The 25,744-nt window shown below is 36.5% G+C and overlaps 1 protein-coding gene across 1 annotated transcript in view; it reads left to right on the top strand.

Annotated features, from left to right (window-relative positions):
* Positions 1 to 11,163: 11,163 nt before the first annotated feature.
* TADA1 (transcriptional adaptor 1) overlaps positions 11,164 to 25,744 on the top strand; it is a 51,145-nt gene continuing 36,564 nt past the window's right edge. The window contains exons 1-3 of the mRNA XM_053693254.1: positions 11,164 to 11,351; positions 13,103 to 13,194; positions 20,303 to 20,368. Of these exons, the coding sequence (XP_053549229.1) occupies positions 11,278 to 11,351; positions 13,103 to 13,194; positions 20,303 to 20,368 (232 nt within the window). The 5' untranslated portion in view covers positions 11,164 to 11,277. The remainder of the gene's footprint in view (positions 11,352 to 13,102; positions 13,195 to 20,302; positions 20,369 to 25,744) is intronic.

Raw genomic sequence — 25,744 nt, 5'->3', positions numbered from 1 at the left:
TTTAGCTGCTACAGCAGCCCACGGCTAAAAAAATTTGGACTAAGAGGTGACGTTTTCACCTCTTAGCTAATAGCCGTGTGGTAAATCCGGCTTGGCGCCCAAATATCTTTAGCCGTGCTCTACTGTAGGAGCTAAGAGCGGCGATCGATTGAATCAAATAAAGGAGCTTTCTACATGAAGTATCTTATACTTCATGAATGAAAGTGCCCTTTATTTGTTTCAATAGTAAATCCTAGAATTTGTAAAGCGCTAGGATTTACTTTTACTTTAAAGAGGTGAACACACAAGTACTGGTATGACTGCAAATCTGAGTATTTGTGATGTCTTATATAAATATTTCTGTTAGTGATTTTTTTTTTAAACTGGTGAGTGTGATTAGATACAGTGGAGTAACTACAGGCGTCACAAAATCTCCCTATCTCCCAAACTTTGCTGCAGTTTACATGTAACAAGAAATAAATGAAGATAGAATATGTGATGTGATATATGTCTCATATTTGCTATGCTGTACGAGACTGAAGAGTTTTGGGTTTGGCCTGAACTAAATGTGACAACCCTGACTGCAGCTCGAACCTGCCACTCCCAGCCTAACAGCGCTGCTTACTTGACTCAGGTCTCAGGCCCCTGGGCAAGCTTCACCCAGTCTGCATGTAAGGGGCTGTGGCTCTCTCTGCCCCAATCTCCAGACCATCTCCCTATCGTTCCCTTCCTCTCCCTCGGGATAAGAACCCATTTTCGTCGTGGTACTAATATGTTTCTCCATGTTAATAGATCCATAGAACGGCTGCAGATGGCGTAAAATGAAACACCACTTTTTACTTAGCAATTCATGTTCCCATTTGGTAAGCTTACATGTTGAACAATGTCAGGACAGCAGCACCACTTTAAATTCAAATTGTCTTTATTCCATTAAACCAAAGACATCAACACCACAACGTTTCGGTCAAACTGACCTTAATCATGTAGTATACTCAGTTTGACTGAAACGTTGTGATGTTTGATGTCTTTGGTTTAATGGAATAAAGCCACTTTGAATTTAAAGTGGTGCTGCTGTCCTGACATTCTTTTGCTGCTGTTTGCAAGAGTGCTGGACTTTTTGTATTGTTTGTACTTAAGCTTACATGTTGACCTGCAGCAAGGACATTATGTTTTTCTACAATGTGTGTGTGTGTCCCTATGTGTTTGTCTGTGTCATTTTATAGTATATCTAATATCTCTACTAGCCAGTGCCTCCCCAGCCACTGACCTCACAGTACGTCACTGTTATATTGCAATTGATCATTTCTGAAATCAATGCTTGCTAATCTTTGGGTCTTCCTGGTGGGATCTGTTGGTTTTTGTGTATTTTGGGTATTAAATAGAAAATTTTAGGATTTGCTACACTTAATTTTATTAATATTTATTTTCTTTCTCTGATATTACACATTCATTGAATGTTTTTTTTTCAGACTATGTTTGTGAGAACCGTCTGTCTTCTAATTCTAATTGTGTCAGGGTTTTTTCCCTGTTGTCTTTGCCATGTGCTGCTGGCAGCCATTTTACTCACCTCTCTTCCTGACTATGGTGCATTGTGGGGGTTGCTGCTCAATTCCTGCACTTCCTTTTATGGCCAGACTGGTGTGCATCATCCATGTAAGACAGGATGCAGTCTCAGAATTGTGATGTCATCACTTATTATTTAAAGGGCCTCTGTTCAGTATGCTTTGCCTTTGCGTTGTCTCAGACCTGTTTGTGAGAGTTCCTGTGTATTACCTGGCTGCCTGACGTCCTTCCTGGTTCCTGATCTCTGGCTAGATCCTGACTCTGCTGTTTTCCTTGTTCCTGATTCCGGCTCGTCTGACTATTCGCTTTGGCTCCTGACTCGCTCGTCTGACTACCAGCTCTGGTTTTGATTGCTGGCTTGTTATTTGACTTGTGGACTTTTTAATATTTTTTGCTATTAATAAAGGTGTGATTATTTTTGCACTTCTCGTCTTAGTCTGAATCCTGGCACCCCTGACAAATTGTTATCTTCTGAGAGATAAGTTTGTTCCTGCCCTGGACCTGCAGCACATCTCCAGCGAAGTTGGTTACAGCAGTTGAACAAAGCAATCACCTATTTACCTTATACCCTTTGAAAGGCTGCTTTTTCAAACAATGAGTCACTTGGGGGTGACTTTGCCATCTATAGGGCTTAATTGTGAACAGTGTCTAAAAACTCCAAAACAGCTCAGCACAGGGGGGTCTTTAAAATGGTTCAGCCGTTAAGAGGTTAATACAAAAGGAGAAGGATTTATAGCAATGCCATCATCACACCTGTATATAGCATTAGTCTGTGTAGCACTGTTTTGTATAGGATAATTCCTCTTTATTTTGACATATTCTCTGTCATATCAAGGTTAAATTATTACCTTGATATGATTTAAATAAGCTCAGGTCTGACGTTTTGGAATGTAGTCTTCAAGGACTTTAACTTGCTAAGTTGCATTTTTCTTTATTGCTCCAGTAATTACCTTGTAACTGTTTACTGCAGCAAGACCTTATAAAACTATATTTATGTTGTCTCTGTGCATATAAAAACATTTTCATATGTCTCTTTAAGGGTAACTTTTCACCTATTTATTTAAAATCCATATACAGTTTACAGCAGTATTACCTTATCTTAAACACATTTTAATAAACATGACATATGGATAAATACAGATATAGGACAATATGATACAAATAAACAGTCAATGTGCCAGACTAAACAAACAATGCTTGAAATCTGTGCTCACTAGCGCAAATACTTCCAATCGGGTATCTGTAGCAAACACGCTGCTGGGTACCCTCCTTTTGAATAGAATAGCAGAACCTTGTACGGTCCCTATATTGGTAGCGCATGTTGGGGCTCTTGATACATTGCAGGTAGTGCTACTTCTTAATGTGAGTGCAAAAAAAGATGTCCTACTCAATAATTATGTCAACTGTATATAGTTTTCTTCCAATGCCTTTTTTGTTGTATTTTTTGTTTTTAGATACAATATAATGCATTAAGATAAGGTTATAGAATCAATACCATTAGGGCACACATCATAAGTGACAATAAATAATATGACACAGTGGGTGACATCACCAATGGCCACATAGGAGATATAATAAATTACATCATAGGCATATTCAATGAGATTTTCAGTTACATAATGACATCACAGGTGACATGATGAATGGCATCATGGATTACATAATCAATGACATCACAGGTGACGTGGATAACATCACAGGTGCTATCATAAATAACATCACAGGTGTGATGATCAATGACATTATAGGTTACATCATAAATAATCTTCTAAGAAACAGTATCAATAGCAGAAAGGGTGACATTGTTAGTGACATAATCCATTAAATCATGGGGGACATTAATGATATTATTGTTGACATAATTAGTGAAAACATAAATTATTTCACAGGTAACATCATCAACACAAATGGCATCAACAAGGTTATCCTAGGTGTCGTCATGGATGATGTAATCAGTGAGATAAAAAATGACATCACTAATGATATAATCAATGACATCATCAATAACATCACAAGTTATAACATGTGACCTCATCAAAGACATTTTAGGTGATAATGATATCACAAAATGAATAACATCATCAATTATATCATGGGTGACATAATCAAATACATCAATCATAACATAAGTGATATCATAAATAACATCATAGTGACATTTTTGGTGAAATCCAAATAATTGAAGGTTATTCTCCAAACTATTAAATCTGGCTTAGTGCTTGCAACATCCTACTCAGCTTGACTCTAAAGAGCTATTAATTGTCCACTCAAAACACAGTAGAAACCTCATGCAAAAACATCAAAAATGTCAGACATACATACAACACAAAAGGCTATTTATATGTGTGATAATAAGTAGAATCTATATTTAATTTTTTTTTATTTTGGAGATACAAACTTCTCCCCCTATGTTTTATAAAGGAGCAAGTACTGCAAGGGTGATGATCACATTTAAAGCAGCCCTTTATATTCATAAAATTATCTCTTGCTTAAAAATGTTATGGATAAATATATCACCCAATCTAAAATGTCTCATAAACTTAAAAATGTTGAGAAGAAAACAACGAAAAATTTAAACTCTCCTAACAAGACAATTATGGAAGAAAAAAATATGGATCATGTGGATGCTAACTAGGGATGGGCGAATGTGTTTATATTCGAATTCGAATGTTAGAACGAATGTTATAGTAGAAATTCTATTTACATAATAGAATGTTGATAAGAACGAATATTCTTAAAAATTCTATTATCGAATATTATTTACAGTTTTTGAATGTCACTTTCGAATTCAAATATTACATTTATTAAATACAGTATTAGAATAGAAATACTATTTTGAATTCGAATGTGACATTCGAATTCGAATGTCACATTCGAATTTGAATATTATATTTATAAAACAGTATTAGAAAAGAAATACAATGTTGAATTTTGAATGTTACATTCGAATTTGAATATTACATTTATAAAACACAGTATTAGACTAGAAATACTATTTCGAATTAGAATGTGACATTTGAATTCGAATTTAGCCTTCGACACAGAATAGTACATTTATTAACACAGTTGTAGACTAGAAATACTATTTCAAATTCGAATATTACATTTAAAAAACAGTATTAGACTAGAAATACTATTTCGAATTTGAATGTGACATTCAAATTCAATTGTCACATTCGAATTCGAAAATAACATTTCGAAATTGAATGAATATATAGCTAAACATTCTATTATTTGAACAAATATTTTAAAATTTTATTGAAAAATTCGAAAACGAAAATTAAAAAGTAGAATGTTAGAATGTTATATAAACATTTGAAATTCAATTTGAACGAACGTATCAAAATTAATTTTAAATTTCGAATTTTTAGAAACATTTGCCCATCCCTAATGCTAACACTATTGCTCTACAGGTTTCTGCTTTACTTCCACAACTTGAAAAACCCAGACCGGCACCAAAACGATGATGATAAAAGGAAAATCTTTATTATATGAGTTAAAACCGTTGAACACACCAGTAAATAGACATACCAAACAGCTACTGCCTTGTTAAAAAGTATTGAAGGCTAGAACCTCGGCCCGATTATGTCACTGACGCGTTTCAGGTGTTACCCGTAGTCATAGTTACCATCATGGGGTCTATCTCCACCTTAAATAGGTATAGACTCAGGTGTAAGCCTTTAACATAATGCTTAGCGATTAACACTTAGTGAACACAACTTTGCCCATATCGATATACTTATACCATTATTTGCATTTTTTTAAAAACATTATTTCTTAGATTAACCAAAAGTTTCCCAATTTATTTCACAACAATGCAACAAAGTATTGTGATAGTGCAGTATAGTTATCTAAACCTTCAAACATAATTTTATCCAGACACCATGTCCGACACAGTTTACAGTTTCTCACACATAGACTATGTATTAATATTTATATACAAAATTTATATACAAATTTAAAGCACTTGACAGTAAACCAAATCAAATTTGAGTAATTGGATAGACCGGATATAAAGTATTATAATTCATCCGAACATAATTTTCAGTAGTTTTTACATTCTTAATTTTATACTGCTCTATTCGCTATATTAGAGAGTGATTACCATATGCAGCTTCATACTTTACTTAGCATGGTTTTAATTTTGAGTAGTAGAAATGAAGGAGAGAATTGGTAACACTCCCAAATATGTATCAGCAAATAATCAGCACGGTTGCTATGGTATATCAGTTGGTCCCGGGACTTCCGTCCAAGAACCCCACTTACCCCTGTCCTAGGAATGTTCACCCGACCAGGGGCTCAACCATCTGCCTGTGTGGAGCCAGATGCGGTAGCAGGAAGACACTGTAAGCATATAGGCCGGTATTTGACTTCGGCAAAAGCAAATGAGATTACTTCCTTGCTAAAAAGCGCAATCTCTTGTCAGGCGGCAATGGATCCGTAGGAGCTAGCTGTGTTCCAAACTTCTTTCACCGGCGTTCACCTGCGTTTTGCGTGTGTAGCTTGCGGGGGGCGGGGCTTGCTTCACCCGGGATTTCAACAGGATGCAGGGACTGCAGGATCCACAATCTGGTGTAGTAGTGTAGAAGAAAAAAAGAAACAGAGGATCCCACGTAGCAATATTGGATAAAAACAGCTTTATTGAACAGACTTAAAAGTTAAAAGTTGCATTCAGGGGCAACAGAAAAAGGCAAAAAGTAAGACAGGCGTGACACCAGTTGGCTTACATGTTTCGGCACTCAGCCGTAATCATAGCCTGTGGTGTCACAGATGTAGGATGTTTAAAAACACTAGAGTTAATGCTCATAGGTTAAAACCTAAAAACAAAACACGCCCATGTTACACAGAATAAAGCAAGTATTAACCCTATATGCCAAACAGAGCTGAATGTGCGGTGGAGAAATACTGAAAACCAGTCTCTGGCAACACCCTCCTGCACGCGTCCAGCTGTCACCCAAAAAACACTGCTGGTGTCACGCCTGTCTTACTTTTTGCCTTTTTCTGTTGCCCCTGAACACAACTTTTAACTTTTAAGTCTGTTCAATAAAGCTGTTTTTATCCAATATTGCTACGTGGGATCCTCTGCTTCCTTAATTTTGAGTAGTCTTAAAGTCATAACCCTCATTCCGTTATTATATATATTAGTTGTTATCCTACTCTATCTTGGCGTGTCTACAATTACCCTATGATCTAAAATATTTAGGATCCTCAAAATCCACTATGTATTGCGCTACAATGCTATAATATTTATTGAAAATAGAGACTTATATGTACAGATACGGAAATGATAAGGTTTACATCTGGACGATTACCTTTACATAGATTGTCACCAGACTATAAATCTTGATTATTTTATTTAAGTTTAGTATAGAAACAAAATTCAAAAAATAGAGCAAAAATTTTTTTTGTTGTTGTTGAATATTTAAACATCAATAATGTTAATCTGAAGTTCACTATGGAATTCAATGAGAATAGGATTAACTATTTAGATGTCACTCTGGTGGGCAATAATGATAAACAAAAATTGAAAGTCATCTGTATAGAAAGCCCATATCCAAAAACACACTTTTGCATGCGGCCAGTAATCACCCAGCTCATGTTCCCTTTGCTATAGCTAAGGGACAAATCCTTCGTATCAAAAGGAATTGTAGCGACCCTGAGATATACAGAAGAGAAAGTGAAATACTGAAAGCACATCTAAAAGAGAGGGGCTACTCTAATAGAGTGATCAAGAGAGCAAAGAGTCAGGCAGACTACTGCAGTAGGAGTAGTCTACTACTCGATAAAAATAAAAAGAGTAAGGAAGAGAATAAGACAACTTTTGTCACGAACTATAGTAATCAGTATAGTAGTGTTTGCAAAATAGTGAGGAAACATTTGCCTATCTTACTGGCTGACAATAAGTTGAAGCCCTTTATAGAACAGGGATGCAGGTTCTCCTATAGGCGAGGCGTGACAATAGGCAATATATTGTCACCAACTCAACTACCATCTGTGATAACAGGAGAGGGTAGCTCCTGGCTTGCACATAAGGGCACCTTCAGATGTGGAAGGAAAAAGTGCAAAGAATGCGAACACATTACTGTGACTGACAAATTTTCTTCTTGTGTAACAGGGAAAGTGTATGATACATTACAATGTGTAAATTGTTCTATGAATTAAATTGTGTATCTGGTTACATGTGTACAGTGTAAGAAACAGTATGTAGGACTCACCACTAGGGAGGTGAGGTCGAGAATTAGGGAGCACCTAAATAACATTGAGAATGGAAAAGATTGTTCGGCACTTGCTTCTCATTTTATATTTGACCATCATAAAAATGTAAATACCCTGAAATGGCAGGCAATTGAGAGAGTGCTACCACCAAAACGAGGAGGTGATAGAGAAAAAGTCCTATATCGACGTGAGGCGTTTTGGATTTTCTCATTGCAGACACGTATCCCTAAGGGATACAACTCTGCTTTTGACCTGATCAATCATTGGGAGTGAAGTCACTGATAGGACCTCCATCTAGGGAGTCCCAATATATATATATACACATATATCTATTGGACTTATAGTAAGAAGTCTTTATTAGCTTCAATCATTTTATACTGGTAAAATGGACAGGTTAATCATGCAAGATAATCTATTAACAATCTAAGTATTAATTGGTTGAGAAATATATATATAGTATCGACAGTTCCATATTCTTTGACTTTGAATTTTGTTTCTATACTAAACTTAAATAAAATAATCAAGATTTATAGTCTGGTGACAATATATGTAAAGGTAATCGTCCAGATGTAAACCTTATCATTTCCGTATCTGTACATATAAGTCTCTATTTTCAGTAAATATTATAGCATTGTAGCACAGTACATAGTGGATTTTGAGGCTCCTAAATATTTTAGATCATAGAGTAATTGTAGACACGCCAAGATAGAGTAGGATAACAACTAATATATATAATAACGGAATGAGGGTTATGACTTTAAGACTACTCAAAATTGAAACCATGCTAAGTAAAGTATGAAGCTGCATATGGTAATCACTCTCTAATATAGCGAATAGAGCAGTATAAAATTAAGAATGTAAAAACTACTGAAAATTATGTTCGGATGAATTATAATACTTTATATCCGGTCCATCCAATTACTCAAATTTGATTTGGTTTACTGTCAAGTGATAGTAAAAGACTGGAAATAGAAGGAAAGGTAAAGCCTAAGCCTTAGACAAAATATTTAAATTATGAAAATAAAATATATTCCAACCTTTCTAACTCTTTGGGTTTGATAGACATTTGGAGATTTCTGAACATGAATAATTTAGAATTCACTTGTCTTTCCAAAACCCATAATACTTTATCTAGGTTGGATATATTCCTCATCTCTGAGCAATTAGTCCCTAAAGTTAAAAATTGTAAAATCTTAGACTATACTTTATCAGACCACAGTGAAGTTAGAATTTGACGAAAAGAGAAGATATACTTACAACTCTTTATTTTCCTTCCTACCTTTCTAATTCAATTAGATTTGAAACCTTTTTGAATGAAGGGTGGGCAGATTTGCTGAACTCAATAAGGAACATAAAGATAACAGCCCAATTTTTTGGGAGTCAGGCTGTCAGCCAAGGCTTATTTAAAAGCTGAATTAATATCATATGTGACTAGATTAAAGAAAATCCAGTCAGCAGTCAGCACAATATAAAAAAAACTGTTGAATGACTTAAAAGAAGCTTACATTTTATTTCAACAAAACCCCAATACGTAGAGTAAATAGGAAAAATTACTTTCTTTGCAACCCCCCTAGAGATTTACATGTTTTGGAAGATGCACAGTAATCTATCCATAAAAATGCAGCAAAGTTATCAAGGTATAGTAACAAAACAGGGAAATTCTTGGCTTCAATCTTTAAAAAATACTCTAGAAGGAGGGAAATTAAAACAAAAGACAAAATAGTGTACAAAGAAGATCAGATAATGTTAACATTCCAGAAATATTATACTGATCTTTATACATCTCAAAACCCTTCGAAAGATACAATTTATGAATTTATGAAAAATGTTGAGCTTCCAAGAGTTACAGACATAGAGTTTGAAACACTTAATAGACCAATAGATGAAGAAGAGAGTTTTAAAACCATTAGAGAAATGGCTAGAGGGAAAACGCCTGGCCCAGATAATTTACCATTGGAGTTATACTTAACTCTTTTGAATAATGTTGTTGGGGTGCAGAAAGATCTTTATAGATTTTATTTTGAAATAAATCATAAATTCACAAATGAATTTAATAGAGCAAATATTATTCATCAGGGTCAGGTAGGCTTTGTTTAAATAGGTAAAAAGGTAATGTCCACAGCACTGAATAAAGTTCCTCTCTTTATTATAATACAGACAACAAGTGACGTTTCGGGTCCTATTAACCCTTATTCATGCTTGCAACAATGTGTTACAGTCAGCTTTTTAAACATTCAGCTTCACACCAACCACAAACATGTGGTTCTACTGCCATCTACTGGTCAAAAAATATCATTACAATCATTTAAGTCTGTTTGACTGACATAATTCATTTTAATTTGTTACTATGTAACCAAAAAATACTAAGCAAAGTAATTTCAGAGAAATATGGCTATAATAGATAGCCCAAATGTATTTACAAAAATAAATGTTATTATTGTTTTATTATAATAGCATATTATATAACATATTAAAATATCTACAAAATTATATGTTTTTTAGAGTTTCTATTTAATAAAAATCCTAAAAACTGTATCCTTTTGTAGATATTTTAATTATTGATTCAGGGTAATATTATAATAAAACAATAATAAAATAGTGAACTGCTTGTGTAATGCCGCCCATGCAGATTCTTTGACTTTTCTGTCCCGTTTGTATATTATATTGTTTTAATTTATTTTTTACTTTTTTTGTGTGGTAATTTTACAATAATTTCTTAATTCTGAGAATAAATAGCTAGATACAACTGTCATCCACTTAAAGATCTGTCATCCACTGAAAATATAGTTTTCCATAGGTAAATCTAAAAAAACAAAGGCTCTATTTCTGTGTAAATGGAGTGATAGCAAAAAATCTAAACAATTTCTGGTATTTGGGGCAAGTTTTTCTCTGAAATTCGTGGTAGTGAAGGGGTTAAAGCTACAGTCTCGTAGGGTTGTGACAGAAATGCTGCAGCACCAGGGTCTGATCAGGGCTGTGGTTGCAGGGTCAGTGGTTTGAGTGATTATGGCAACCTTACTGCTATTACCAGCTGGACTTCCGATATTTTTTATGGGAAACCACATGACACTTGCAGCAATTATCTTTCTGGAGCAACATTTTAAGGTGTTTCTAAGTATGAAAAATACGTTGTTGTGCAAATTATTTATGCTAGAGTTTGCGGCAATCAATTGGGGAAAACTTTGAGTTTACATTTTTTCTTATTACATTATTCATTTTGAAATGTTTTCTATAAAACATCATTTTTAAGATTCATGTAAATCAATACTCATTTTACATACACGACAGTAATTGTGATAATAAAGTTTTACAAAAAAAAAAAAAAAAGAAGCTGCTTGTTGAACTCAAAAAATGTGTTTGTTGTGCCCACCCGCAGTGATTTCGTTCTCGGGTTCTCTTCTTTTTAGAGTAAACCTCCGTTAATTATATGGTTCAAAGCACAGTTCCGGTTGGGAGGGCGTATTTTATTTTTTGTTCTTTTTTTGTCAATTCTTTCATATTTTGAATAATTCGGTGGTAATGGCAATGTTTGTCAGCGAATTGGAAGCTGCAAAGAAGAGTCTGAGCGAGGCGTTGGGTGAAAATGTAAAGCAGTGAGTAACAGATACGGTGTGAGCTTGCGGCCTGTACATCATCGGTCTAAAGTAGATATTTCCCCCTTATCAAGCTGCCTCCTTTATGCAGCATGCGCTGTTGTAGACACTGCACCGTTTTAGCTCTACACAACCTTAGTTAATACGCTTTGACCATATTCTTAATATTTTTCAAGTTGCACTTTATTTGTTATATATATATATATATATATATATATATATATATATATATATAGTGTGTGTATCAAGGCTTGTCACTATTGTGATGTTAGTATATGTAGAATTATATTGAATAATAGTCTTTTGTTATGCCAAAGGATGATCCTAGGGGACAACTGACATTTTAATAAGTTACTGAGATTGGGTGTATGCTTCAAAAGAATAAAAATGTGTTTTGGAAATATTAAAAAGAAAAAAAGTCAGTCTGTGTGCCATTTTATTGACTATAGGGTAAAGATAACATTAAAAATGGCCTAAATAATGTGGTCAATTAACAATACTAAAGTAGGCATGTTGGAATATCACATATATTTTATTCTCTAATAGTGGTTAAAGTATGTAAAGGCTAATAAAAGGAATATGATCTGAAACCTTAAAAAATATTTTGTGATTAAAGGGACAGTCTAGTCCAAAATAAACTTTCATGATTCAGATAGAAAATGTAATTTTAAACAATTTTCCAATTTACTTTTATCACCAATTTTGCTTTGTTCTCTTGGTATTCTTAGTTGAAAGCTAAACCTATGAGGTTGAGATGCAAATTTTTAAGCCCCTGAAGGCCGCCTCTTCTCTCAGGGCATTTTGACTGTTTTTAACCACTAGAGGGTGTTAGTTCATGTGTGTCATATAGATAACACTGTGCTCACGCATGTGGAGTTCGAATGAGCCAGATCTGATTGGCTAAAATGGATGTCTGTCAAAAGAACTGAAATAAGGGGGCAGTTTGCAGAGGCTTAGATACAAGGTAATCACAGAGGTAAAAAGTGTATTTATATACGGTAACTGTGTTGGTTATGCAAAACTAGGAAATGGGTGATAAAGATATTATCTATCTTTTTAAACAATACAAATTCTGGTGTAGACTGTCCCTTTAAGACCGAACATACCATTTTTAAAAAGGTTCCAATTTACTTCTATTATCAAATTTGCTTAGTTCCCATGATATTCTGTGTTGAAGAGATACCTAGGTAGGCATCTAGAGTACTTCATGGCAGGAAACAGTGCTGCCATCTAGCTCTTGCAAATTGATAACATTCTTGCAAAACTGCTGCCGTATAGTGCTCCAAAATGGGCTGGCTCCTAACCTCACGTCACTGATTTTCAACAAAAGAAACCAAGAGAATGAAGAAAAATTGATAATAGACGTACATTAGAAAGTTGTTTAAAATCACATGCTGTATCTGAATCATGAAAGAAAAAAATGGGTTTTATATCCCTTTTTAAATTGATAAACTAGATTGTAAATTCTCACGGCTATAGGGCCCTCAATCCCTCCTGTATGTGTTTGTAAATTTTGTCCTGTCTCTTACAAGTCTTGTATTGTTTTATTTAAATGAATTGTATCCATGGACAGCGCTGCGGAATATGTTGGCGCTTCATAAATAAAGTATAATAATAATAAATGGGCAGCACTCTAAAGCTATTGTTGCACTGGTTCCTTGATAGACTACTGAGAGTAGAAAGGGACATTATCAGCTTGTTTTTTATTTTTCATTTACAAATGACATTTGTGCTATATGTTTGTGTTGTAGATACTGGGCAAATTTGAAACTTTGGTTTAAGCAGAAAATCAGCAAAGAAGAGTTTGACATTGAAGCCAGACGCCTCCTCACACAAGAGAATGGTATAGTTAGATGTTGTGTATGAATTTCTCTAAGGATAATATTTCAAATTGTGGTTTAAAGGGACACTGAACCCAATTTTCTTCTTTCGTGATTCAGATAGAGCAGAGGTGAACAGACTTTTGTAAGGCAAGGGCTACCTCTAATTTTATTCCAAGTGACGTGGTCACCTAACTAAAAAAAAAACCCAGTCTTGATGATGATAATAATTACAATAAAGTATATATTCAAAAAACACAAAAAATAGTCCAGCACACATTGTATTTTTGCTACCAATAGGACCTGCTGGTTGAAAATTTTATTTTTCCCACAAATAGGACCTGCTGGCTAAATTTTTTATTTTTGCTACAAATAGGACTTGCTGGCTGCAATTTGTATTTTTGACACACATAATACAGCTTTAAAAATCAACTGCGCTCTTTAACAAATACAACCGCACTCTGTCTTTACTTACTGCGAGAGCTCTCTCTCTACGTCACGCTGGAATCATCAAGCAATCTTATCTGTGTACTGCGCCTGTGTATGATAAGTAGTCTCACAATCAAGATGGCTCGAGACTCATTCTACAAAGTAATTTTATTGGCTGGACGCCATGTCAGATTGATTAGGGGGCAGGTCCTGTAACCAAAGCTGGGGCAGCAAGTTCAGCTACAGCCGCGTCGCGCATGCTGAAGTACAGTGCCCATGCCGCCGTCATAGCCGATTTCAAAAGTCTGCATAAGAGAAATATTTCTCACACATCTACGGTGGCGAGGCTCTTCACTCAGAATCTAGATTCTGAGTGAAGAGCCTCGCCGCTGTGTGAGAAATCTTTCTCTTATTATGCAGACTTTTGAAATCTTACAGGCGGTCACCTCAAAATTCACTCGCCGTCCACTGGTAGACCGCGATCTAAGTCTTGCCCACCCCTGAGATAGAGCATGTAATTTTAAGCAACTTTCTAATTGACTCCTATTATCAAATTTTCTTCATACTCTTGGTATCTTTATTTGAAAAGCAAGAATATAAGTTAAGATGCCTTCCCATTTTTGGTGAACAACCTGGGTTGTTCTTGCGGATTGGTGGATAAATTCACCCACCAATAAACAAGTGCTGTCCAAAAATTTGGGTTCAGTATCCCTTTAAATAAACAATAGTAACACAGTAATACATCAATGTAAAGCACATGCATTCATTTTGAATTTAGTACATTTTAGAAACTATAATCCCCAATAAAATAATGTACAATATTCAAAATGCCTGACTGCCAGTAGTTTAAACAGTGATGTGTGCTTCTCAACCGTACAGCAGGAGGTGGCTATGACATATAAGGCAGTTATCTGTTACAGCCTTTTATTCATTCATATTTTATAAATATCAGATACATATTAATTTTTTATGCCATAGGGCTGTGTTTCTCAACCTTTTTGTAGCAAGTACCCCTGTAGGCATTAATTTGATGTCTATGTACCCCACCTGTAGCACATTATTGGTCTTTTACAGAAGCAAAAAGGGAAATTGTGTATCGCTTGATTTCACAAGCTTGTATCAGATATGTTAATGAAGTAAATATATAGGAATCTGATATTTGTTTTATGTTTTCCTGAATGTAATATTTGGCAATATTAACCACAAAGAATAATCATAAAACAGATATATAGTCCATTGATATAATAATAATAATTAGATGCAATACTTAGCTTCTTACATTAAAACAGAGGAAAATAAACAATTTTATGCATGATGAGGAAAGTAACATTTATGGTACCATCTTTTTATTTTTAATAGCCATTTCTTTCAGGTTATTTGTCTTGTTTTACTGCGGCATATTTCAGTATGATGCACTTTACCTATTTCACAGTGGCACATTTAACTGCCACTCGTCTCTGTGACACTTGGTCATATTAAAGTGAAGGTCAATTTAGATGAATCAGTGCCCGTTTTTTAATAATCCTATTAAAAACAAGGGCACTTTTAATTAATCAAAATTGACATTTCACTCGTCCAATCCGGCTTCCTCCAATCACGGCGTTGCCTCAGGCTATGATTCCCCCGGGGGTGGGGGGGGGGGAGCCGTGATTGGAGGAAGTTGGATTCGTCATTTCTGACGTATGAAGAGGCTTGCGACGGCCGGGGGAATTGCTGGAGCGGCTGTGAAGATTAAAAGGTACGTTTTTGAAGAATTGATGAATTAAAGTGCCCTTGTTTTTAATAGGATTATTAAAAACCGGGCACCGTTTCATCTAAATTGACCTTCACTTTAATACACTTTCTCTGTTCATATCAGTAATGCTCAATGCCAACCCTCATACAGTATGTCACCAACAAGCCAAAGCTAAGCGTTTTATTAATTTGAGGTGAATCAGTGATTGAGCAGTGGTCCCACCTAGGCAGGGAAATACTCGCACTCTGCCCTGATAGAAGGGCTCAAGGGTAGAAACGAGAAACGCAGCTTTCTTTGATATGTCCTGTTTACGATAGCTACATCAGGGGAAAAAAAGAATGAAGACCAATCCCTGGAGTACCCCTTGCCAATGCCCCAAGTACCCCCAGGTGTACCCAAACTACCGGTTGAGAAACTAGGCCATAGGGCACTGTACTTTCAGCATCATGTAAAATTAAAGGGACATAATACTCATATGCTAAATCTAGGGATGCACCGAAATTTTGGCCGCAGAAAGTTTCGGCCGAAAATGGCATTTTTGTCTATTTCGGTTATTTTGCCTGTTCTTTTCGGTACAATTATTGTGTAGCATGTTTCAAATTTGATGCTAGCCTAGAGCTGCTGTTTAAGTTCATTACTTGACTTACTAGTTTTCTAGGACTATACTTTATTTGGATAATTGGTAAAAAAAAAAAAAACTGTTAAATATGATTCTCTTACATAGAACTAAATGAAGAATAATACAGTATATTGATATTTATAATTGTTTTAAGTAGGGATGCACCAAAATTTTGGTTGCAGAAACATTTTGGCCTAAAATGGCATTATTTTTTGCCTGTGTTTTTTTTTTCTTCTTGGTAAAATTATTGTGTAGCATATTATTGTTTAAGATATTTTTGTCCAATTTTAGTGTGTTACTTTAAATAAAAGTGTGGGCTTTTTTTATTGGCTCTAATTATGCCAAAAAAAATAATTTGAAGAAATTCATTTTCGGTATCAGTTTCGGTTTTCGGCCAAGTGCATCCTGGATTTTTGGATTCGGTTTCGGTCCAGAATTTCCATTTCGGTGCATCACTAGCTAACTCACTTGAAACTGATGCAGTATAACTGTAAAAAGCTGACAGGAAAATATCACCTGAGCATCTCTATGTAAAAAAGGAAGATATTTTACCTCACAATTTCCTCAGCTCAGCAGAGTAATTTCTGTGTAAAAAGTTATACTTCAGCTGCTGCTTAGCTGCAGGTAAAAAAAAATACAAAATGAAGAAAAGAACAGCAGCCAATCAGCATCAACAGTGCTGAGGTCATGAACTCTTTTACTGTGATCTCATGGGATTTCACTTAACTCTCATGAGATTTCATAGTAAACTTCCTTACACTGAATAGGGAAATAAGATGAGTGTGCACGAAGCTCACTCCCTTGCCAGTCCCGGGACAGACATACTGATTTGCTGCTTAAAGTACTTTACAATGGGGTGTAAATACTTAGGACATTTTGAGGTAAAATATCTTTCTTTTTTACATAGAGATGTTCAGGTGATATTTTCTAGTCCGCTTTTTACAGCTATGCTGCATCACTTTCAAGTGTTTCAACATTTAAAAAAATGAATAAAAGAGATAGTCAACATTACAATTTCATCATTAAATTCAATGGTATGAATAATGCACTTTCACTTTTTATGTATTGCATAAATCTGCAATTTTTTAATATACATTTTACCTATAAAATTGCCTTCCAGCTTCTAGCTCCACCTGACATGTAATTGCTGCTTTTTATTTGAATTACAGGGGCAGTAAAGTCAAAATGAAACTTTCATGATTCAAGTAGAGCACACAATTGTAAAAAAAATCAATTTGATACTATTATCAAATGAACTTTGTTCTCTTGGTATTCCTTGTTAAAAAAGCATACCTAGGAAGACTCAGGTGCAGCGATGAATTACTGGGAGCAAGCTGCTGATTGATGGCTGCAAATATGTATTTTGTCACTGGGTCACTTGATGTGTTTAGCTAGGTCCCAGGAGTGCATTGTTGCTCCTTCAACAAAGGAAAACAGGATGAAGCAAATTTGATAATAGAAGTAACTTGGACATTTGTTTAAAATTGCATGTTATCTGAATCATGAAAAAAAAAATTGGTTTCAATGCCCCTTTATCAATGAGCAGTCCTGCTAAACTGAAGGCAACCTCACACAGACTGGAGCTACCACAAATGCTTGAGTTTTGTTAAAGTGAAAGTCAATCCTAGCGTTTTTGAAATGCTAGGATTGACTATTGAAACAAATAAAGGGGCTTTCATTTATGAAGTATAAGATACTTCATGTAGAAAGTTCCTTTGTTTGATTTGTTTCAATCGATCGCCGTTCTTAGCTGCTACAGCAGCCCACGGCAAAACATTTTTTTGCTAAGAGGTGACGTTTTCAGCTCTTAGCCAATAGCCATTCAGTAAATCCGGCTCCCAAGGGCGCAAAGCCGGATTTACCGCACGGCTATTTGCTAAGAGGTGAAAGCGTCACCTCTCAAGCCAAACAGTGGGCTGCCAGAGCAGCGAAGAACGGCGATCGCTTGAAACAAAGGAGCTTTCTACATGCAGTATCTTATACTTCATGAATAAAATCCCCTTTTATTTGTTTCAATAGTCAATCCTACCATTTCACAAACGCTAGGTGTCACGGATACCAGGCTGCAAGGGATACCCCCACCCCTCTACTACCCAGCTCACTCCTTTTTACCTCGGATATGGCCTTATTGTGTCATTCGCAATCTCCCAGACTCTTGGTTATGCTTGTTTTGTGATCTGTACACCCTCACGGATACCTGCTGACATTTACACTCGGTCGCTCCAGCGGCCCTTCACCCCAGAGCTCCACTCTTTTGGGGATTGGTACTCTCTAGGGAGGGCAAGAGATGGGGTGATTGCTGGAGGGAAGCTCCCTTGGGAACTTGGGGTTCCGAACCTCATCTACAACTTCTATTTCCCCTTGACCTTCCCGGTGGACGTTTGATCACCCGTAGCTCCAGCTCCCAGCCATGGATCACGTCGCATTTGGACTGTAGCATCTGGGGACCGAGGGCTTTCCAACGACACCCTGGAAGTGTCGCCTCTTCCCCGGGATCACCGGGAATAGCCACGATTCAGAAAGAGCATGCAATTTTAGGCAACTTTCTAATTTACTTCTATTATAAATTTTTCTTTGTTCTCTTGCTATCTTTATTTGAAAAAGAAGGAATGTAAGCATAGGAGCTGGCCCATTTTTGGTTCAGCACCTGGATAGCACCTGTTGATTGGTGTCTAAATGTAGCCACCAATCAGCAAACGCTACCCAGGTGCTAAACCAAAAATGGGCTGGCTCCTATGCTTACATTCCTGCTTTTTCAAGTAAAGATAGGAAGAGAACATATTATTATTATTATTTTTTTATAATAGGAATAAATTAGAAAATTGCTTAAATTTGCATGCTCTATCTCAGAGGTGGGCAGACTTTTGTAAGTCAAGGACTACCTCTAATTTTATTCCAAGTGACGTGGTCACCTAACACAGAAAAAACAAAAACAAAACTGGCTGAAAATTATTTTTTTGCCACAAATAGGACCTGCTGGCTGAAAATTGTATTTTTGCCAGAAATAATACAGCTTTAAAAATCAGCCGCACTCTTTAATAATAAATACAGCCGCGATCTTTACTTACTGCGAGAGCTCTCTCTTTACGTCACGCTGGGACCAACCTTATCTGTGTACCGCGCCTGTGTATGAATAAGTACTCTCACAATCAAGATGGCTAGCGGAGTAGTCAAGCCTGGAACACCCGGGAAACCCACAGCTCAGGTACAACGATGACAATGAACTATTCTCAGCCAATCATAAACAGACTCATTCTACAAATTAATTTTATTGGCTGGACGCCATGTCAGGTTGATTAACGGGAAGGTCCTGATGGCTTCTCTACATCTGTCCGCTACTAGCTGAAGACTACTGCAAATAGTTGAGACAGTGACAGCGGCAGGCTCTGTACCGCCTACACAACAACCACAGACTGGTATAGCAGCAACAGCACTGACCTGCACAATTTGCTGACGACAAATTCTGGGGACAGAAATCTGCAGAAACTAGCACAAAGTCTAGCTAATATAAGTGTGTCAGAGAAAGTATCAGAGAGCAGCATCAAAGCCCGGTACAGATTAAGTAAAAGAACCTGAGGGGGAGTAACAGACCCTGGGGAAAAAAGCAACACCAGACCATTCACCCAGCAGAGCCTGGTGACAAGTAACGGGGGACAGAACTAAAAAGTAGCAGCAGAATATCAGACAAAGCAGGACCTGAACTGCCAAACCCAGGGATACCGAGCAGCATCTCAGCCTGGTGCATGAAGAGTCTGTACTATGGACTGACTGCTTTTGAGACAAAAAGTAGGAGAGGTTGGGGCAGCGAGTTCAGCTACAGCCGCGTCGCACATGCTGAAGTACTTATACCGCCGTCATAGACTCGATTTCAAAAGTCTGCATAAGAGAAACATTTCTCATACATCTACAGTGGTGAGGCTCTTCTCTCGGAATTTAGATGTATGAGAAATATTTCTCTTATTATGCAGAATTTTGAAATCTTCCAGGCGGTCACCTCAATATTCACTCGCGGTCCACTGGTAGACCGCAAACTACCTCTTGCCCACCCCTGCTCTATCTGAATGATGAAAGAAAACATTGTGCTTTTGTGTCACTTTAAGTGCTGGTGATGGGGGGGGGGGGGAACTAGGTTTAGATGAAGGTAAGCCCCTTTTTTTTTTTTTTTTTTTTTTTTTTTTTTAAGCAACCACCAGACCTCATGAGTTTGAAACAATTATGAGAGAAACTGTGTTTTGTTTTGTTTTTTGTCCAGTTTTTAAAAAAAATGTTTTTAATTTATTGTATCTTCTTGGCACAATCCATTAAGCATGTGTTTTATACCAGTTGTGACTCTTTTTTGCCTTTCTAGTACATTCCCACAATGATTTCCTGTTGGCTATTCTCACTCGATGCCAGATCCTTATATCTTCACCAGGTAAGGATTACTGTTTGGTTAATATAACTAATGAAATTTAGAAAAATATAGGTTTTATTTTTTTTGATCATTATTGGTAAATTAAAATCCACAAAAGAAAGTGCACGCAGTGTACAAAGTTGCGCAAAGTTATCAACAAATAATAAAAGATTTAAATAAAATATTTAAACTCAGTTAAAAACCCAAATAGACTTTCGTGTCCAGTAATCAAAATTTTAAATCATTAGTGTAAGCCCTAAAAACACATACGAGTGCTTAAACCATAAAATTCTCAGGTAACTCCTCTTTTATATAGGGAACCAAAATCCTTGAGAGAAATATACTGTAAAGAGAAAGCAGAAGCGCACCTCCGACTCAAAATGTTCAAATTTATTAGATAAAAAGCACCCCAAAAGACAGACACTCTCACAAGATATATATGATAAAGAAAAGCCCAGTAACTACATGGACTTAACTCCAAGCTACAGTCTCAGGTTCCGCAGCAGAGGCAGTGAGAGATAGGTCTGTGACTCAGATGGAGTCTGCTGGCCGTCGTACTTGACATTACCTATACTGCCGGGCGGGTCCTTTGAATTGAACTGCAACAATCTGTCTAACAGCACGCATTGACTTCAGCGTCTTATTTCTGTGAATGTCTTTGTGTACCCACGCTTTACTGGCTGACTCCATCTGTGAGACACTAACCCATTTCTCACTGCCTCTGCTGCGGACCTCAGTCGGTAGCTTGAAGTTCGCTCCATGGGGTAGATTTAACAAGCAGCGGATGCCACCTCTGAGGCGGCGGACAGCAATCTTCCCGATCAGATACGATCGGGATGATTGACAGCCCCTGCTAGTGGCGGATTGGCCGCAAATCTGGAAGAGGCGGCATTGCACAAGCATTACACTAGAAATGCTTGTGTAATGTTAAATGCTGACACAATCTGCTACAGCGTATCATGTCCGTCCGACATTTAATAAACCGGCCCCCATGTATTTACTGTGCTTTTCTTTATCATATATCTTGTGAGTGTCTGTCTTTTGGGGTCCTTTTTATCTAATTAATTTGTACTTTTTATTTGAGTCGGAGGTGCCCTTCTTCTGCTTTCTCTTTACAGTAAATTAAAATCCAAAGAAACAGAGTTTCATATTTTAAAGACACTGTAAAGACCTAGAATTTACAAGATTTTTCTGCAGTTTTGCAACAAATTAACAGACTATGTGAGTGTAAACATGTTTTAATTCATTAGCACCTTGTTTGCTGCAGTTGTTTTTTAATGTTTAGATTCCACCCACCATTTGCCTTATTTGGAGGAGCCAATCCAAACTGTAGTAGACAAAACTAAAGCAAATCCAAATGTATACAAAAGGATAATAGGCAGCACAGTGGAGAGTTAGTAAAAATACAAAAACTTTATTCGGTCCAGTAAAATCATTATTTCAAGCACATACGCAACAAATGTTATACCCCAGCACACAGGAGCTGCTCTCCGACGCGTTTCCTGCTAAACACAGCACTTCATCAGGGATAGCAGCTGATTCCCTCTACAACCATTTATGCACGCAGATCTATTAACCCTTTCCACGACACTTACTGATCACCTCTAATTCATTTTGAGAACAGTGATCCGTGTCCAATATATGGTATGTTAGATCTTGCGTGCCAAATGGAACAATTTACAAATTCAAAAAAATCTCACAATAGATACAAAACAGTATACTTAAAAATATAATGAAATATACACTTTTTTCTAGATACATGAGAGAAACGATATGATGCATATGCCAATAAGTTCAACGATTGAATATGACTATTTAACATTTTGGAAAATTTTGAGACTTCATTAGAATTACTTTCATAAGTAGATCTACACTATATGGATCTCAGGTGATACAATAGAGAAAAAAATGTAATAATAATAATAGTCACCAAATCTAGTGGCTAATGAGTTTATACATAACATATATATTATATACTATATTAATCCCTTTGTAAAGCCCTCACAATTTCAATTATTCTAATATAGCTATAAATGGCAAGAATGTCTTAAATGAAGACAGTTATTAAAACAGATTCTAAATCTTAAATTTGGATACTTGACTTGGAAAGTATTCTTGTCACAACAAATTGGAAATAGTCTTAGTGACCAAAAAAAAAAAAATCTTAATTAACCACCTACGAAGAGGTCTATTATCACTACATATAAGAAAAAGAATCTTATGTTAGACATTGTAATGTTCTTGCATTATTATTAATAGGGGAGGGGGGAGAAAAAATAAGCAAATGATTGCATATAGCTATATGGCTTTACTTATATGCCTGTATACAGTTGTAAGTCCCACATTTTATTTATCCCTTTTGGGCTACCTGTTTCAAGTTTATGTATCCAGAAAGCCTATTTTCTGTTTAACTTAGCCAATCTATCTCCCCCTATGATTCTTTTTGGTACCCTATCAATGATTTGAAATTGAAACAAAGTTAGAATATATTCAAGCCCTTCTTTTGTGTATGGATGACTATTGCGATGACGTGCAAAATGTCTTGCCACTGGAGTCTTAGGTTCAAGAGCTTCTAATGATAACAAGTGTTCACGCAATACAATCCTTTATGGGTCTTATAGTTCTCCCTGTGTATTGGCACCCACAGAGTTTACAAGAGATTAAATAGACTGCATAGTCTGTTTGGCAGGTAAAGTGTTGGTAAATCCTAAATTCTCTTTTTGTAGTGTGGGACACAAAGATTTCACCCTGCTTAACAAACTTGCAGGTTTTACAAGGTCTTGTCCCACATTTGAATGTCCCTTTCCTAATTTTTAGCCAACTCTCTGACCTAATTGCATTAGGTTTATTAGATTCTGAAAAATTCCTATTTACATACTGTCCTAAAGTCCTAGCTCTCCTTGAATCAAATTTGACACCGTTTTTAGATATATCTTTTAAAGTAGGTTCTTTTTCAAGAATGGGGAGATATCTTTTCACTAGATTACAAATTTTGTTATATTGGTTATTGTACTGAGTAGAAAAAACAAGATTGTCACTTGAGCTTTTACTTTTTGATTTGTCCTGAAGCAATTCTTCCCTATCCATAGATCTTATATTATCTCTAGTATTCTCCAATAGATTCTTATTGTAACCTCTGTTTAGGAGGCGATCCTTTAGGAGATCTGCATGTTTATCATAGTCTTTAGTATTGCTGCAGTTCCTGCGTAGCCTCATAAATTGTCCTTTCGGGATGGCCCTTTTTAGATGTTTGGGATGATTTGATTCTGCTCTAAGTATGGTGTTACCAGCAATTTCTTTTCTAAAAGCTTCCATCACTACTACTTGTTCACTTTTATCTACCTTGATTTTCAAGTCTAAGAAATTGATATTATCCTCATTCCAACTATAGGTAAATTTAAGATTCATACCATTTTCATTCAATGTTCTAACAAAATCTTCCATCTGGGTTATACTCCCATGCCAGACAATTAACACGTCATCGATAAATCTAGTATACAATTTGATGTTATTTCTCTTGTTAAGTGTGTTCAGTCCACGGGTCATCCATTACTTATGGGATATATTCTCCTCCCCAACAGGAAGTTGCAAGAGGATCACCCAAGCAGAGCTGCTATATAGCTCCTCCCCTCACATGTCATATCCAGTCATTCTCTTGCAACCCTCAACAAAGAAGGAGGTCGCGGGAGGAGTTGGAGTTTTTACTTAATTATTCTTCAATCAAAAGTTTGTTATTTTAAATGGCACCGGAGTGTGCTGTTTTTTCTATCTCAGGCAGTATTTGGAAGAAGAAACTGCCTGTGTTTTCTATGATCTTAGCAGGCGTAACTAAGATCCACTGGCTGTTCTCGACATTCTGAGGAGTGGGGTAACTTCAGAACATGGGAATAGCATGCGGGGTCCACCGCAAATGAGGTATGTGCAGTACAATATTTTCTGGGAATGGAATTGACTAAGAAAATACTGCTGTTACCCGTATGATGTAAGTACAGCCTTAAATGCAGTAGTAGTGACTGGTATCAGGCTGATAAATGTATGCACAGTAGAGTTATTTTATAGGGACTAGAATTTGACTGTGAAAATACTGTTAATACTGAAATAATGCTTAAGCCTTATCTGCAGTGGTAGCGACTGGTTGCAGGCTTAGTAATAACTTTGCATGACATTTAAAGAATTTTTTTTTCAAAACGTTTACTGGCATGTTATTCGTTTTGTGAGGTACTTTGGTGATAAATCCTTTGGGCATGAATTTTTTTCCACATGGCTAACGTATATTTCTGCATAGAAACCGTTATCTCAGGTTTCCCACTGTTGTAAATGAGCGGGTGGGGCCTCTTTTTAGCGCCTTGTTGCGCAGTTAAAATTCTAGCACAGTCTTCCTGCTTCTTCCTCCTTGATCCAGGACGTCTCTAGAGAGCTCAGGGGTCTTCAAAATTCGTTTTTTGAGGGAGGTAATCAGTCACAGCAGACCTGTGACAGTGTGTTAGACTGTGATAAAAATGTTTTATATTAATTTGATATCCGTTTTTTTTGGGTACTGAGGGGTTAATCATCCGGTTGCTAATGGGTGCAATCCTCAGCTAATTTAATACATTTAAAGAATTGTTGACTATAACTGAATTATTCTTTAGTTACTCAACTGTGTTTTTTAAAAGCGCTGCAGCGTTTTTTATATTGCTTGCAAACTTATTGAAAGTATTTTCCAAACTTGCTAGCTTCATTGCTAGTCTGTTTAAACATGTCTGATACAGAGGAATCTGCTTGTTAATTATGTTTAAAAGCCGTTGTGGAGCCCAATAGAAATATGTGTACCAATTGTATTGATGTTACTTTGAAAAATCAATCTGTACCGCTTAAAAAATTATCACCAGACAACGAGGGGGCAGTTATGCCGTCTAACTCTCCTCACGTGTCAGTACCTTCGTCTCCCGCTCGGGAGGTGCGTGAGATTGAGGCGCCAAGTACATCAAGGCCCTTACAAATCACTTTACATGATATGGCTAATGTTATGAAAGAAGTGTTATACAATATGCCAGAGTTAAGAGGCAAGCGCGACAGTTCTGGGTTAAGGACAGAGCGCGCCGATGACACGAGAGCCATGTCTGATACTGCGTCACAATTTGCAGAACATGAGGACGGAGAGCTTCATTCTGTGGGTGACGGTTCTAATTCGGGGAGACCGGATTCAGAAATTTCAAATTGTAAATTTAAGCTTGAGAACCTCCGCGTGTTGCTAGGGGAGGTGTTAGCGGCTCTGAATGATTGTGATACGGTGGCAATCCCAGAGAAATTATGTAGGCTGGATAAATACTATGCGGTGCCGGTGTGTACTGACGTTTTTTCTATACCAAAGAGGCTTACAGAGATTATTAGTAAGGAGTGGGATAGACCCGGTGT

This window comes from Bombina bombina, chromosome 10 (genome assembly GCF_027579735.1).
Source record: "Bombina bombina isolate aBomBom1 chromosome 10, aBomBom1.pri, whole genome shotgun sequence".
Lineage (NCBI taxonomy): Eukaryota > Metazoa > Chordata > Amphibia > Anura > Bombinatoridae > Bombina > Bombina bombina.
Note: the sequence above shows the minus strand (reverse complement) of the source record. Positions and strands in the feature narration are given on the sequence as shown.